The sequence below is a fragment of the Ammospiza caudacuta genome, chromosome 10 (genome assembly GCF_027887145.1).
Source record: "Ammospiza caudacuta isolate bAmmCau1 chromosome 10, bAmmCau1.pri, whole genome shotgun sequence".
In the NCBI taxonomy this organism is placed as follows: domain Eukaryota; kingdom Metazoa; phylum Chordata; class Aves; order Passeriformes; family Passerellidae; genus Ammospiza; species Ammospiza caudacuta.
The window spans coordinates 2690110-2702122 of NC_080602.1; the positions used below are offsets into that span (position 1 = coordinate 2690110).

At 52.8% G+C, this 12013-nt stretch overlaps 1 protein-coding gene across 1 annotated transcript in view; it reads left to right on the forward strand.

Moving 5' to 3' along the window:
* Positions 1-12013, forward strand: part of LOC131562099 (hydrocephalus-inducing protein-like) — a 30760-nt gene that overhangs the window by 2303 nt on the left and 16444 nt on the right. The window contains exons 3-7 of the mRNA XM_058811673.1: positions 1093-1292; positions 3934-4058; positions 5322-5526; positions 6708-6897; positions 10534-10757. Of these exons, the coding sequence (XP_058667656.1) occupies positions 1093-1292; positions 3934-4058; positions 5322-5526; positions 6708-6897; positions 10534-10757 (944 nt within the window). The remainder of the gene's footprint in view (positions 1-1092; positions 1293-3933; positions 4059-5321; positions 5527-6707; positions 6898-10533; positions 10758-12013) is intronic.

Below are 12013 nucleotides of genomic sequence, written 5' to 3' on the forward strand. Positions count from 1 at the left end.
CTGGACTGCCAACAGCTTCCCTGCCTGCCCCTGGGCTGGAGCACAGCCGGTGCTTTTTCACCCCCTCTGTTGTGCAGCCTTGCAGCTGTGCTGTCCCAGAGCACAAGTGAGCATGGCACAGCTGCAGGGCCAGGGCAGAGGATGTGCTGTGCCCGTGAGCCCGGCCTGGCACAGGCACACTGGGCCCTGGGTGCCCTTGGTCAGCAGGAGGTTGCTGAGCTGCAGGGCACTTGGACACCTGCCTGAAGGAGCTGGTGTAGGGCAGGTACAAGCTGCAGGCAGAGCTGTGAGCCCAGAGCCCGTGGCAGTGACACTGCTGGGGCTCTGTCTTCATGCCTGTCCCTGTGCTTGCTCTGTCAGCTGGCACCCATTCCGTGCCAAAGGTGCTTTTGTGGGGAGCTTTGAACAGCAGTGCTGAGGCCCTGGCAAGTCTGATCTCAGTGCTGGGATCTGGAGGGTTCATGTTCTGATCTGGAGGCTTGTTCATACAGAAGGGTTGAGGGCATGGCATGGAAGGGAGGAAGCCTTGCAGGGAAACAAAGAGAGGCCCTTTCCAACAGCATCCTGCTACCTCTTAGCACCGTTCTTCTCCTGACTTGGTTGGACAGGCAAAGTTAGAGGGGAGTTGTGAGCCAACTGATGTTTCTGCACCAGGCCAGAGGTGCAGGATGTCTTTGGGTGCAGCTGTTTTCTCCTCTTCCTTTTGCTGCTAAGAGTTAGTTGAACACTTTGTCCTATTCTCAGACAGTGGGAATATAGAAGCCTAAAGAGCAATGCCCTGTGTTCCCCAGCTCCATGTTGCTTAGAAGGGGCTTAGGAATTCTTTAACATCATTAAAGTTTAGAGTAGAAATGATGGTGGCCTAGGGCTGTTATCTGTATGAGCCAAGTGACACAAGAGCTGAATGCCACTGAGACGGATTTTGCAAAGTGCGCAGGTGCCTTTAAAACGTGACATAGCAGTAGAACTTAGTGTTCATGTGAGGGTGCAATAGGTAAATGGATGCCCTTGAAGGGGTATAGGAAATGGTTTTTCTTCTGCCATGGGGATGGCACTAAATGTCCTGTGCTGAGCCAGTTTCTTTTCCTGCAGGATTATTGCCACGAGCTGGTGTGCCTCACTGCAAGGGAAAGGATCGTTGTGCCAATTCGGGCCATTGGTGCCCGAGCTGTGCTGGACTTCCCTGCCCAGCTGGACTTCTCCAAGTGTCCAGTCAAGGTCAGCACCCAGCAGACTCTGCTGGTGCGCAATGTCGGTGCCCGGGCAGCTCGGTACCAGCTGAGCACGCAGAGGTGAGGCAGCTCATCTGTCCCTGTGCAAAAACCTTTGGGTGAGAGCAGAGTTGGGAAAGAGCTACAGAAGGAACCAAGCACCGGATCTGCTGCCCTGCAGCCTGGCTGGAAGTGAGCAGGATGGAAGGCATTCTGCTCTTGCTTTCAGTGGCCTTGGAGCTTTCTGTGTCCCAGATTTCCTGGAGGCTGCTGGAACATGTTGGGAGCTGGCTTGCACCCTGCTGAGCACAAGCAGCTTCAGAAATGCTTCCTCAGCACTGTCAGCCAAAGAGAGCCATTCTCTGGGAGGCCACAGGCACGTGGCTTTGCAGTGATCCTGGAGGGGACCTCTGGAAATCATCTGAGCAAAGACACTGCTCAAAGCAAGAGCAGTGTCTGGGGGTTGCAAGGTGCCATTGGGAGACATGGACCTGTCTTTAGATGCCTTACAAGAAAACAAACATGTCAATGGACCTAGTTATAAAAGCAGAAGAAAACAACCTTTTAAAACCCCCTCCATACCTTATCTTTTCTGCCTGTCAGGTGCAGTAGTGATTCATTGAGAGGATGGATCTAACAGGATGAGAAGTGTCTTAAGGAGCAGCTGACAATTAACAGAGAAAAGCCCAAAATTTAGCTTTCCAGGCCCACCTCTTGACAGCGATTTTAATTTGGTTCTTACAGTGTCAGGGATGTCTCCTTCACAGCTCTTCTAGCTGTGGGCTCAGGGAACAGTTTAGTGGTGTTGGCCGAAATTCAGAGGAGTTAAGTTTAGCTGTGGAGCTTGTGTCTTTGGGTCTTGGGGAGCCAGGTGTGTGTGAGAGATGACTGCTAGAGCAGGGACAGAGGAGTCTGGTGGGTAGAGCCCAGGGATGGAGGCGATGCGGGGGCTGATTTGCACTCAGTTTTTCAGTCCTGACAGCTGAGTCCTGAACTTGGCTGGATCCTCTTCTCCTGATAATTTGAAAAGAAGAAGACACCTTCTTTCTCAGGCAAGCCCTGAAGTCATCCCTGGAATGTTATTCCCATCCTGCCACCTGAAGGCAGGAGCATGTAAGATGGGGCAGGAGTGGGAAGGGAATGGAATGGAAGGCAGTGCTGAAGCCTGGCCAGGGATTCCCCTAACTGGCAGCTTCTCTATTGCGGTGAAATTTCTGGCCAAAGACTAAGAACAGAATGCTGTGCCTTGCCCCCAGCAGGCCCTGATCCCCCCAGCCCCAGCAGAGCTGCAGCAGTGCTGGCATCAGCCCCGGGGCAGATGCAGGAGCACGAGCACTGATCTGGCTCTGGGGCTGCTGGGGCCTTGTCTTTCCTCCACTCCCTCCAAAGTCTCACGTCCAGCACATGAACATTGCTGGCCCAAGGCTTCTCCATCAGCCAGCAGTGATGTTCTCACCAGTGGCAATGGGAACAGGTCAGCCCATAATTACAGCAAGAGGTCCTGAATGAGCAGAACCTGAAGCGAGTTCATCAGCTGTTACTACTGACATGAACAAAGTTCAGCTTGCCAAATGTTCTCTTTGTTTTTGTGTGTGATGCATTCATCAGCAAAGTCCCCAGAACATATTTGAAGTGACAGATTGACCAGCAACAAAGCACCAAGGCCAGGAACTTTTGTTTCCTCAGTGGGGCTGTAGAAGGGCACAAAGCCCAGCAGCTGCTGGGCAGAAGCACATTTCCCCTGAGCTGTCCCTGAGCATCAAAGCACAGAGTCTTGTGTTTGTCAGGCAAGAGCTGTTTACCTGGTGACTAAATCCTGATTGCTCCTGTTAAATCCAAAGTGCACCAACGCATCTGCATCATTATTTCCAACACATTGCACAGAGTTTCTCTGCTGGGCCAAGCAAACAGTTACCAGCCTGCATGACAGCCCAGAGTCCCAGACTGCATTGCTGGCAAACACACAGAAACCTCCGGTTCTGCTTCCTTGATGTGCTCCTGCTCATGGTGCTCCATTTAGCTGGGATTGGACCCTTCAGACTGTAAATGGCATCGTCCTTTTGGGTTTCCATGTCACTGTATTGCTCTAGTCTGCATTTGCACTCTTTCAGAGTTTTGATTACTCCTCTTCTTAGAGCAGCTTTCATTGAAATGCCTTTAAAAGTTGCCCTTTTTAGGCTAAATCACGATGATTTCAAGGTAAAATAAACCAAAGAAGCACACTGCAAATTCAACAGGAACTATTCCTTGGTCTTCAGGGAAAAGTTCCTTCTCCCTGTCTGATTCCTAGGCTGTAATCTCCCAGGACAGGGAGTGCCCTACCATTTGCATCTCTTGAGATGGGATTTGTAGGCAGCAGGAAAAGAGAAATTCCTGAGGCAGTCAGTGTCAAGTTGTGCATGCAAATAGCTCTGAACCCTCTCTGTGCTTTTCACAAACCATTCTCTGATGGGATTGCTGGCAGTGGGAGCCTTGAGGCTCATTGCAGAGAGCTGGATGCAGAGAATGGGGAGCTGAGGCCCTGTTACCCCCAGGGTCTTGTGAGGGCTGGATCTTGTCAGCAGTGGCTCAGTGGCTGTTTGTGATCCTGTCTGTTCTGTCTCTTGTGCTGCCTGTGCTTGGTTTGCTCCCTGCTTGGCCAAGGGAGCTGCAGGGAGCTGCAGTGCAGCAGGAATCTCATGGCCAGGCGTCCCCAGGCCTGACCCCTCTCTCTGTGTTGCAGTCCTTTCTCCGTGGTGCCGGCCACAGGAGCTCTGGGCGCTGGTGACACCGTGCAGGTGACAGTGGCATTTCACCCGCTGGCCAGCGGTGCCCATTGCGGCTCCCTGGCCGTGTGCTGCAGCTCAGGTGAGTGCTGGGCCCTGCAGGGCACAGGACAGTTCTGCACATGGCTCCCTGCTGTCCATCCCCTGCATTGCCTCCAGAGGTGCCTCCCCTGTTCAGCCTTACCCCAAAGCAAACTGAGAACTCCTTGGTGTTTAGGGGCTTGAGAAAGGCAAAGATTTTTGACTGCTGTTTTGCTGGGACTTGCTGAGTGGAGGAAGGAGGAACTCTGATTCTCCACTACCATGTGGCTATGCCTGGGTGAAGTTTTATTTGATTCCTGGGCAGTGCTGTAGGTGAGGTCTCCATCAGACTGTCTCCAATGCAATGGATTTCTTGCACACCTCTGTCCCATATGCTGCTTCTCCATTGGCTTGTCACAGGCCCTTTTTCTGTGTGGCCCTTACACATAGATGTAGTTTCTGTCTAACAACATTTTCAGGCCTTTAAGTTCCTTTTTTGTGACAAATCAAAACAATTTTTTCCCTGTCCCCATTTCCCAGGCTGTTGAAGCTGTTGCAAACCTCTCACATCTATCTCCCATTTGATTTCTAGACTGAGGGATCCCATTCAGTCTTAATGTAGAAACTGCTCTGTACTCACTGATCTTTCCTTTGTCCCTTTCTTCTTTGATTTGCAATGCTCCAGCTTGGTTTTTCAGATCAGAACAGTATAAAATATTTAAAGACTGATGTGGCTGTGGGTTTGGACAAGGAGATGATTTTCACGGTGCTCATTCTGTAGTGGTTTGTCACATTGCAGAGCCAGGCTGGTTGTGTTTCCTCACCTGTGTCCCCTCCTGCTGTGGGCTGTCACTTCACTTGTTCCTCTGGGCCTCCTTTTGCTGCCCAGCTGCCCCCAGGCATATTTGCTGGTCAGCAAGAAGGGATCCAAGGGATCAGGAGTCTCCTGGGATGCCCAGGGAGAGCCTGGGCAAGGCAGGACTGAGCAGGGCTCCTCAGCCCTGTCACCTGAAGGACTTGGATGCAGAAATCCTGGTGATCTGAGTGGGTCACCGGAGCACATGGACCAATCTCCCTGTCCATCCTGTCCCCTTGGGGCCAAATCTCTACAAACACCCTCAGAAATAAGGTGTTTTAGGAGGTGCCCAGGACATCCTCACGCTGTACACACAGAGCTGAAGGATGTGATCAATGGGGTGGTCCACAGAAGTGCTCCTTCAGCGCAAAACTGGGACACTTTCTTCTGTGCCCTGTGCTTTGCTCTGTCCCTTGTGCTTCCATCAGCCAGTGAGCTGAGCAAAGACTCCCCTTTGCTTTGTTCCAGGTGAAGAAAGAATCCACACAAAGCTCCAGGGAGAAGCTGTAGATGTCAACATTGGGCTGAGCCCAAATTCCGTGGAGCTTGACAAGACTTTCACCAGCATGTCAAGCCACAGAACCCTGTTCATTGAAAACAGGAGTAACATCACAGCCCACTTCCAGTGGAAGGCTTTTGCTACTGAGGAAGAAGAGAATGAAGCGAAGAGGAGGTTGGTTTGAAAGATGCATTTCAGTGAGATACAGGCCCAAGACTGAAACTAACGTGTGGCCTCAGGGGATGTTGGTGCTTTTGAATGGTTTAGGCCAAGTGAACCATGCCCGGCACTGGGGTGTGTGTCCCTGGGCTTCAGGAGCTCAGCACTCAGCATTCCAGGTCATTTATACTCCAACCAGGGATGGCATTTTGGGAAGGAAAGGTTGATTGGGATGACTGGATTTCCTCAGGTTCTAATTGGGCTCTTGTCTCTCTTCTCTTCTTTCTACATGACCTGGCAACATCCTTAAGCATTTCCTGAGTTGCCAGTCCCTCTTTCCAAAGGTGATACAGCCTCTTTTTTCCCTTTAGTTCCTTCAAAATCTCCTTGCCCATGCGGGCTGGTAGTGTGTCCCTGTGCTGCTGTCAGAGAGGTTTTGTGCTCTCAGAGCAGAGAGGATTTTTTGTGAGAGAAGATAGTGCAGGATCCTTTCCCTCTCAGGACATTCTAGTGCCATGCACTGGGATGGGATCCAAAAAGCTCTGGCTCATGGAAAGGTCTCTCCAGGAGTTTGCTGTCTCCCTCCCGCACAACAAAGTTCCTTCCCCTCTCAGAGCCTCTGTTTTCATGCATATTGCATATAAAAACTTGAATGTCCCTGAAGGGATTCGGTGCCTGAATTCATCAATTTCCTGTGGAAGTGCTCTGGGATGCTCTTGTGAAAGGCAGAGTAGGGAACGGGGCAGGTCCAAACTGGAAGAAACAAAGAGTGATGCTGGTAACACGTAGCTGCAAGCCAGCTTTGTCTCCCCTTGCCAGGGAAATGCTGCAGTGGGTGCTCTGTGATCTTTCTGTGCCCCCCCGAGCAGCTCAGTGGGAGGAAAAGCCACTTGAAATGGCTGGTTGATTCTCCCTCATCTGTGGCAGAGGCTTTGAGGCAGGAGGCTCTCTGGAGGGATGCTGGCTTTGCAAACCTCTGCTGAGCTTGCAAGGATGGAGTGAAACTCCCTGCTGGGCCAGGGAACAGCAAGTTGTCCTCTGATCCCTGTGGGACCCTCGTGGCTTGGGCTCAGCCTTTGCTGGGGAGCTGCTGCTGCTGCTCCTCAAGTGCTTTGCTCTCTGGCGCTCACACTTCTCTCTGCAAATCTGTGGCTCATGAAACCATCTGCTGGCCTTGTCTCTCCCTGGGGCTGCAGGCAGTGCTTGCTGCGGCCGCCCAAAGAGGTGTCTCAGGAAAACTTCCCAGAGGAGAAAGAAACAGAGAAGGTGAAGAGCTTTTGTGGAGATCACAGTGCCCTCCTGAGCAGCATGGACAAGGAGAAGATGGTAAAGGTGCAAGAAGACCCCATGCTGTTCTCTGATGACATTTTTTTCCTTGAGCCAATGGTAAGTGATAGCTGAGAACATTCTCTTCCTCCTCCTCCTCCTCCTCCCACCCACCCTACTCCCTACACCCACCCCTTCCCCGGCTGCGGTCACTGGGCAGATCCTCAGCTGGCTCCATGTGCTGGCAGGGAGGACATGGAGTTTCTGGTGAGGCTGCAGGGCTCGCTGCTGAAAGCATTTGTGCCCTGCAGGCTCCAGGCAGGGCTGGGAGCCTGACAAAGCCCAGCTCTGCTGCCAGGCTCGAGCTCAGGGCACTGCCTGCGTGTCCTTGCAGTGTCCCAGGGAGCAGTTCTTGTAGGCAGGGGCTCCCCTGACACGTGGGGCTCAGCAGAGGCTGTTGGAGCACTGCCAGCTCACACACTGACCTGAAGCTTGCAATTGTTCCCTAGCAAAAGGAGGCCAAATTCAGCCCAAGGTTAATGACAGAAATGCCAATCCCCTCCTGTAACCATGCCTTGCACTATTTCTGAGTGTCCCTTCCAGCGTCATCTGTGAGCCTGGACACCAGGGTGGAAGGTTAAAATGGGCCTTTGGAGTTGTCCTGCACACAGGGACAGAAAACCTTTTCCTTTTCTGGTGGTGCAAGCAAACTGCCACATGCTCCCATCAACCAGAGCCTTGATTCTGAGTACTGGCATTGTGAGAGATGATGAATGCCTGGTGTGTGCACAGTGGAACACCCTTCTCATCTTGGAGTAAACCCTAGAATAATCCCAACCTCTGCTTTCTTTCAGTAGAGGTTAAACTAATATTTTTATTTCCAAGGAAGGGGATCATGTTCTCTTCTTGGTTACAGCTATGGCCCATCTAAGGCCAAGAGCCAGCAGGGCACAGTGGCAGTTGCATCCCACTGTAGCTGACAGCAGCATGATGTGCCCAAGAGCTTGTGTCAGAGCAGCAGGAATATTGTGGAGAGTGGGAGCTGACCAGCTGAGCATTGAGAGCTGTGTTGGGCTGGGTTTGGAGTGTTTCCTTGGCCCCTTGTGTTGTTCACTCATCACTGATGCTCTAAACAAAGGCTTACAGGAGGGTGGTGAAAACAAGAATGTGAAGTTTGCAGACCAATCTTTTGCTGTCCCTTTCTGGTGTAGGAGGGAGAAATCAGGCCGAATTGTTCAGCTGAAATCAAGGTGACCTTCAAACCCCTGGAAGCACTGGAGTATGGAAGTGTGGCTTACTGCAGCATCTCAGGTGCAGCTCCTTTGCCCTGCCTCTCTCCCCCTCAGTGAAGCCATGGTGCCAGCCTGAGCCCACTGGGCTCCCATGGAAGTGCTGGGAAGGGTCCCTGGTCAGCAGGGCAGTGCTGGCACATCCCCCCTGGCCCTGCAGCTCCCAGGGAGTCTCCCGTGCCAGGCCAGGGCTCAGAATGCTGTGTGTGCCTGACTGATCCCAGAACAGCCCAGGCAGTGCAGGGAGAGGTTTTCATGCCGTGGCTTTGCCAGCATTCCCTCAAAGGCCAGAGAGCTCCAGAGCAGAACAGCTTCAGTGAACAAGGACTCAGCCCCTGCAGGACCCTGGCCTCCAGGATGGCTCCATTTGCCATGGATCCATCATCAGGGAGCAGGAGCTGAGTTAGAAATGGGCTCCCTGAGCCTGGACCACCTCCCAGTGCCCAGACAGCAGCAGAGCAGAGGGGGCTGAGCCCACTGAGCCAGGGCTGTTGGTAGAGGGAGCAGCCTTGGCCAGCAGCTGCTTCTCTCCCTGTGTGGCAGTTGTCACCTTGCAGCTCTCAGTCTGTGGCAATAGAACACAGTGCTGAGTGTCACAAGGGGAGCACCTGGGCAACAAAGTCCTGTGCTCCTGGGCCAGGGAGTTTGGCAATTGCCAAACCCTGTTGGAGCTTTGTGCCTGCACTGAATGGATTTCAAAGCTCCTCTAGGTGCAGGGGAAGGAAACCACAGAATCACAGTATGGTAAGGATGGAATGGACCTTAGAGATCATCTAGTCCCAAGGCCCCTACCATGGGCAGGAACACCTCCCCATAGAGCAGGGAGCTCCAAGCCCCATCCAGCCTGGGTTGGAACACTTGCAGGGCTGGAACCTCCACAACATCCCTGGGGAACCTGCTCCAGTGCCTCACCACCCTCACAGGGAAAATTTCTTCCCGAATATCTCACCCAAATCTCCTTTCTCTCCATTTCTACCCATACCTCCATGGCCTGTCACTACAGGAACCAGAGATGTTTTAAACTCAGCAAACTGGTGGCTCAAATTGGAAAGCAGCCCAGGGAATGGGTTAGAAATTGCAAGTCAGCCTCAGGGGATATGTCCTGAGGGAAGAGAAGGGTCCATATCTTCTCCTGCAGCATCAGGAGCTGGTTGCATCCAGCTCAGAGTCGGGGACTAGCACTGAGGCAGCCTGGAAAATCCAGTGTAGCAGAGGGAATGATTGTACTGCAATGGACATCTCTCCCCAGGCTGTGAGAGCAGGCTGCCCCTGCAGCTCAGAGGGGAAGGCCAAGGACCCTTGGTTGAACTCAGCTCTCATACTCTGAACCTTGGGAACGTTTTCGTCAACACCCCCCATGTCTATGAGGTGAGCAGCAGGGCTTGGAATGGATCCTGATGGCTCCTGAGGCAGCAGCAAGCCTGGTGCAGCTGTGGACTTGCTGCCAACCTGGGCAGCTGTGAGCAGGGAATATTTGATGGACTGCTCAAATCTGGGGGGACACAAAGGTGTGTCAGTTGTTCCTGAAGCCCCAGTCCCTGCCTTTGGGCAGCCTTCCTTAGGGATCAGCTGGGAGGCTTCCTACAAAACAACTCCTTGGCCCATGAAACCAAGCCTGGGTCAAAAAGCTGCATGTTCAGAGGCTTTTGTGGCAGTGCCAGACACAAGGCACCTTTGGACTGGGCTCTGCAGAAGCAGCTGCACCAAAGTGGCTGCCTTTGAGCTTCAGCCCACTGCCAACAGCTGCCAGCCAAGTGTCTTCTGCTTATTGCTGCAATCACAGGAAATCCTTGGGAGTTCTCTCCCTTGCTGACCAGTCCCTCACAGCACTTCAACCTTGGTGCATCTCTGGCTCTAGAAAGAGAAAAGTGTTCCTGGGAATAAAGCAAAGGGTTTTTCTACCTATTTGTCTCCCCCCCAGTAGAGTCAAGCTTGCAAAAACTTCATGAGGCACTGCATCATGGCAGACACTTTCAAAATCTTGGCTGTGGATGGGAAAGACACGCTGAGATTTGTTACAAACGATGGTGCTCTCTGTACGTTTTGACGCTGATGCCTCATTCTCAATGTATTGTTTTCATGGTCTGGGAAAAGGTGAATGAGCAGATGGTGCTGTTGGAGCTGTGCTCACTGGGGCAGCAGCAGCTCTGGGGTGATTCCCTAGGCAGCTGCAATCAGCCCACGTTGCTCTCAGCGCCAGCTCTCAATGCGCTTGGTGCTGCTGGGCAGAGGGGCACTGCTCTGTGTCCATGGGATAAGCCCAGGGTGACTGCAGTTCTGTGGAGTTGCCACTGCTCTGCATGAAAACCCAAAGGCAGAAGTTGTCCTGTTGAATCTTTGGACTTCTGCCATTCAGCAGCACAAAACATCTTCTGCCTTTTCTGGGTGTTCATTGCATCATTAGACAATAACTCACAAGAAGGGGAGATTCCACACGTATTTCCATTTTGCTCTCTTGCTGCTGCAGGTGAAACTGATGAACCAAGGAGCTATTGATGCTCCCTTCACCTGTCTCCCTTCAGCCACCAACCTGGGTTTGTGTTTCAAGTTTGCCCCCGAGGAAGGCATCATTGCAGCAGGTGGGAGCCAGAGTGTGCAGATCTCCTTCAGTGCCACCGTGCTGGGGAGCTTTGAGGAGGAGTTCCAGTTCAGTGTGGCTGGATCTCCTACGCCTGCCATCCTGACCATCAAGTAAGGACCCTGGGAGCTGGGTGGGCACATCTGTAGCTGTCTCTGGGACATCCCCCACCTGCCTCCTTTTGGGGTGGAGCAGAGGAGAAAGGTGTTTCCTGAGGTCTGAATCTCTGCTCTGCCGCTGGCATTGCTTTGGTGTCAGGCTGCCTCCTGCCCTGTGTGGTGGCTGGGAGCTGGAATGACTCGTCCCTGCAGGGATCTCCCTGTGCCTTGGGCCATGGCAGGCAGTGGGATGGATCAGCTTTGGGCAGCAGCTGCTCTGGGATGTCCCACCTGAACACCCAGCAAGGCCCCCAGGGCTTTGCAGATGGGCCAGCCTGGCTGATTCTGCAGCAGCAGCAGCAGCAGTGTTTGTAAAACCTTGTGTGAATAATCCATGCCAGATGGGCAGCAGCAGCCTCAGCTCACCTCTCATGGCCATGCTGTGGGGCACAAGCTGTGCCCCCAGCTCCTGTGCCCAGAGGGCTCTGGTGCCTCCTTTGCACAGCCAGCAAAGCGCTGATGTGGGAGTCAGGAACTGTGGGCTGGTGCCATGGCAAGAGACAATCCTGGCCCAGCCACAGGGAGAAGGGCGGATCATAGGGGAGGCAGAGCTCAGTGCTCAGCACCACAGCAGCGTGAGGCCTTGTCCCTGCCAGCCTGAGCCATGTGCTGCAGGATAATGGAGTGGAAGCAGGAGAGCTGATGCTGGCTGCTCTGCAGCTTTGGAGCTGGGCTGCTGCTCTTGGGGAGCACTGGCTCAAGGCAGTGAAGAAATGAAAGCAATCTGCACCTGATGGTACCAATGAGATAAGGGAGATGGGTAAAGAAGAACAAGGAAGTTATTCCTTAGCAAGAGAAAAGTGGTGAGCAGGTCTGCCCATAGTGCAGAAACAAATCTGCTGCCTTTGTTTTTGGAGGAAAAGTGCTGCTTTTTTCATTTGGAAATCAAGAGGGAACCTTTCACCATCAAATAATTGATTCTCCTCTGTCCCTCCCCCAAAATGGCCATGGGGTGTTTGTGCATAAGCAGCTTTCTCCTTGAGCAGGGGCAGGTGTCTCTTGTTGAGATGTGCAGAGCAGAGCCAGGGGCAGTCCTGTGAGTACAATAGAGGACACAGCTGACTGGTTCTTGATTTTGAACCAAAAGGCAGAGTGGGCACTGATTGGCATCAACCATGAAATCAACTGGTGAATGTTGTGCAGCTTCAAGTGCTGATTTCAGTGGATGTTGGTGGCTTTTGGAGTGTGCCTGCTGAGTTCAAGGGAAGGTG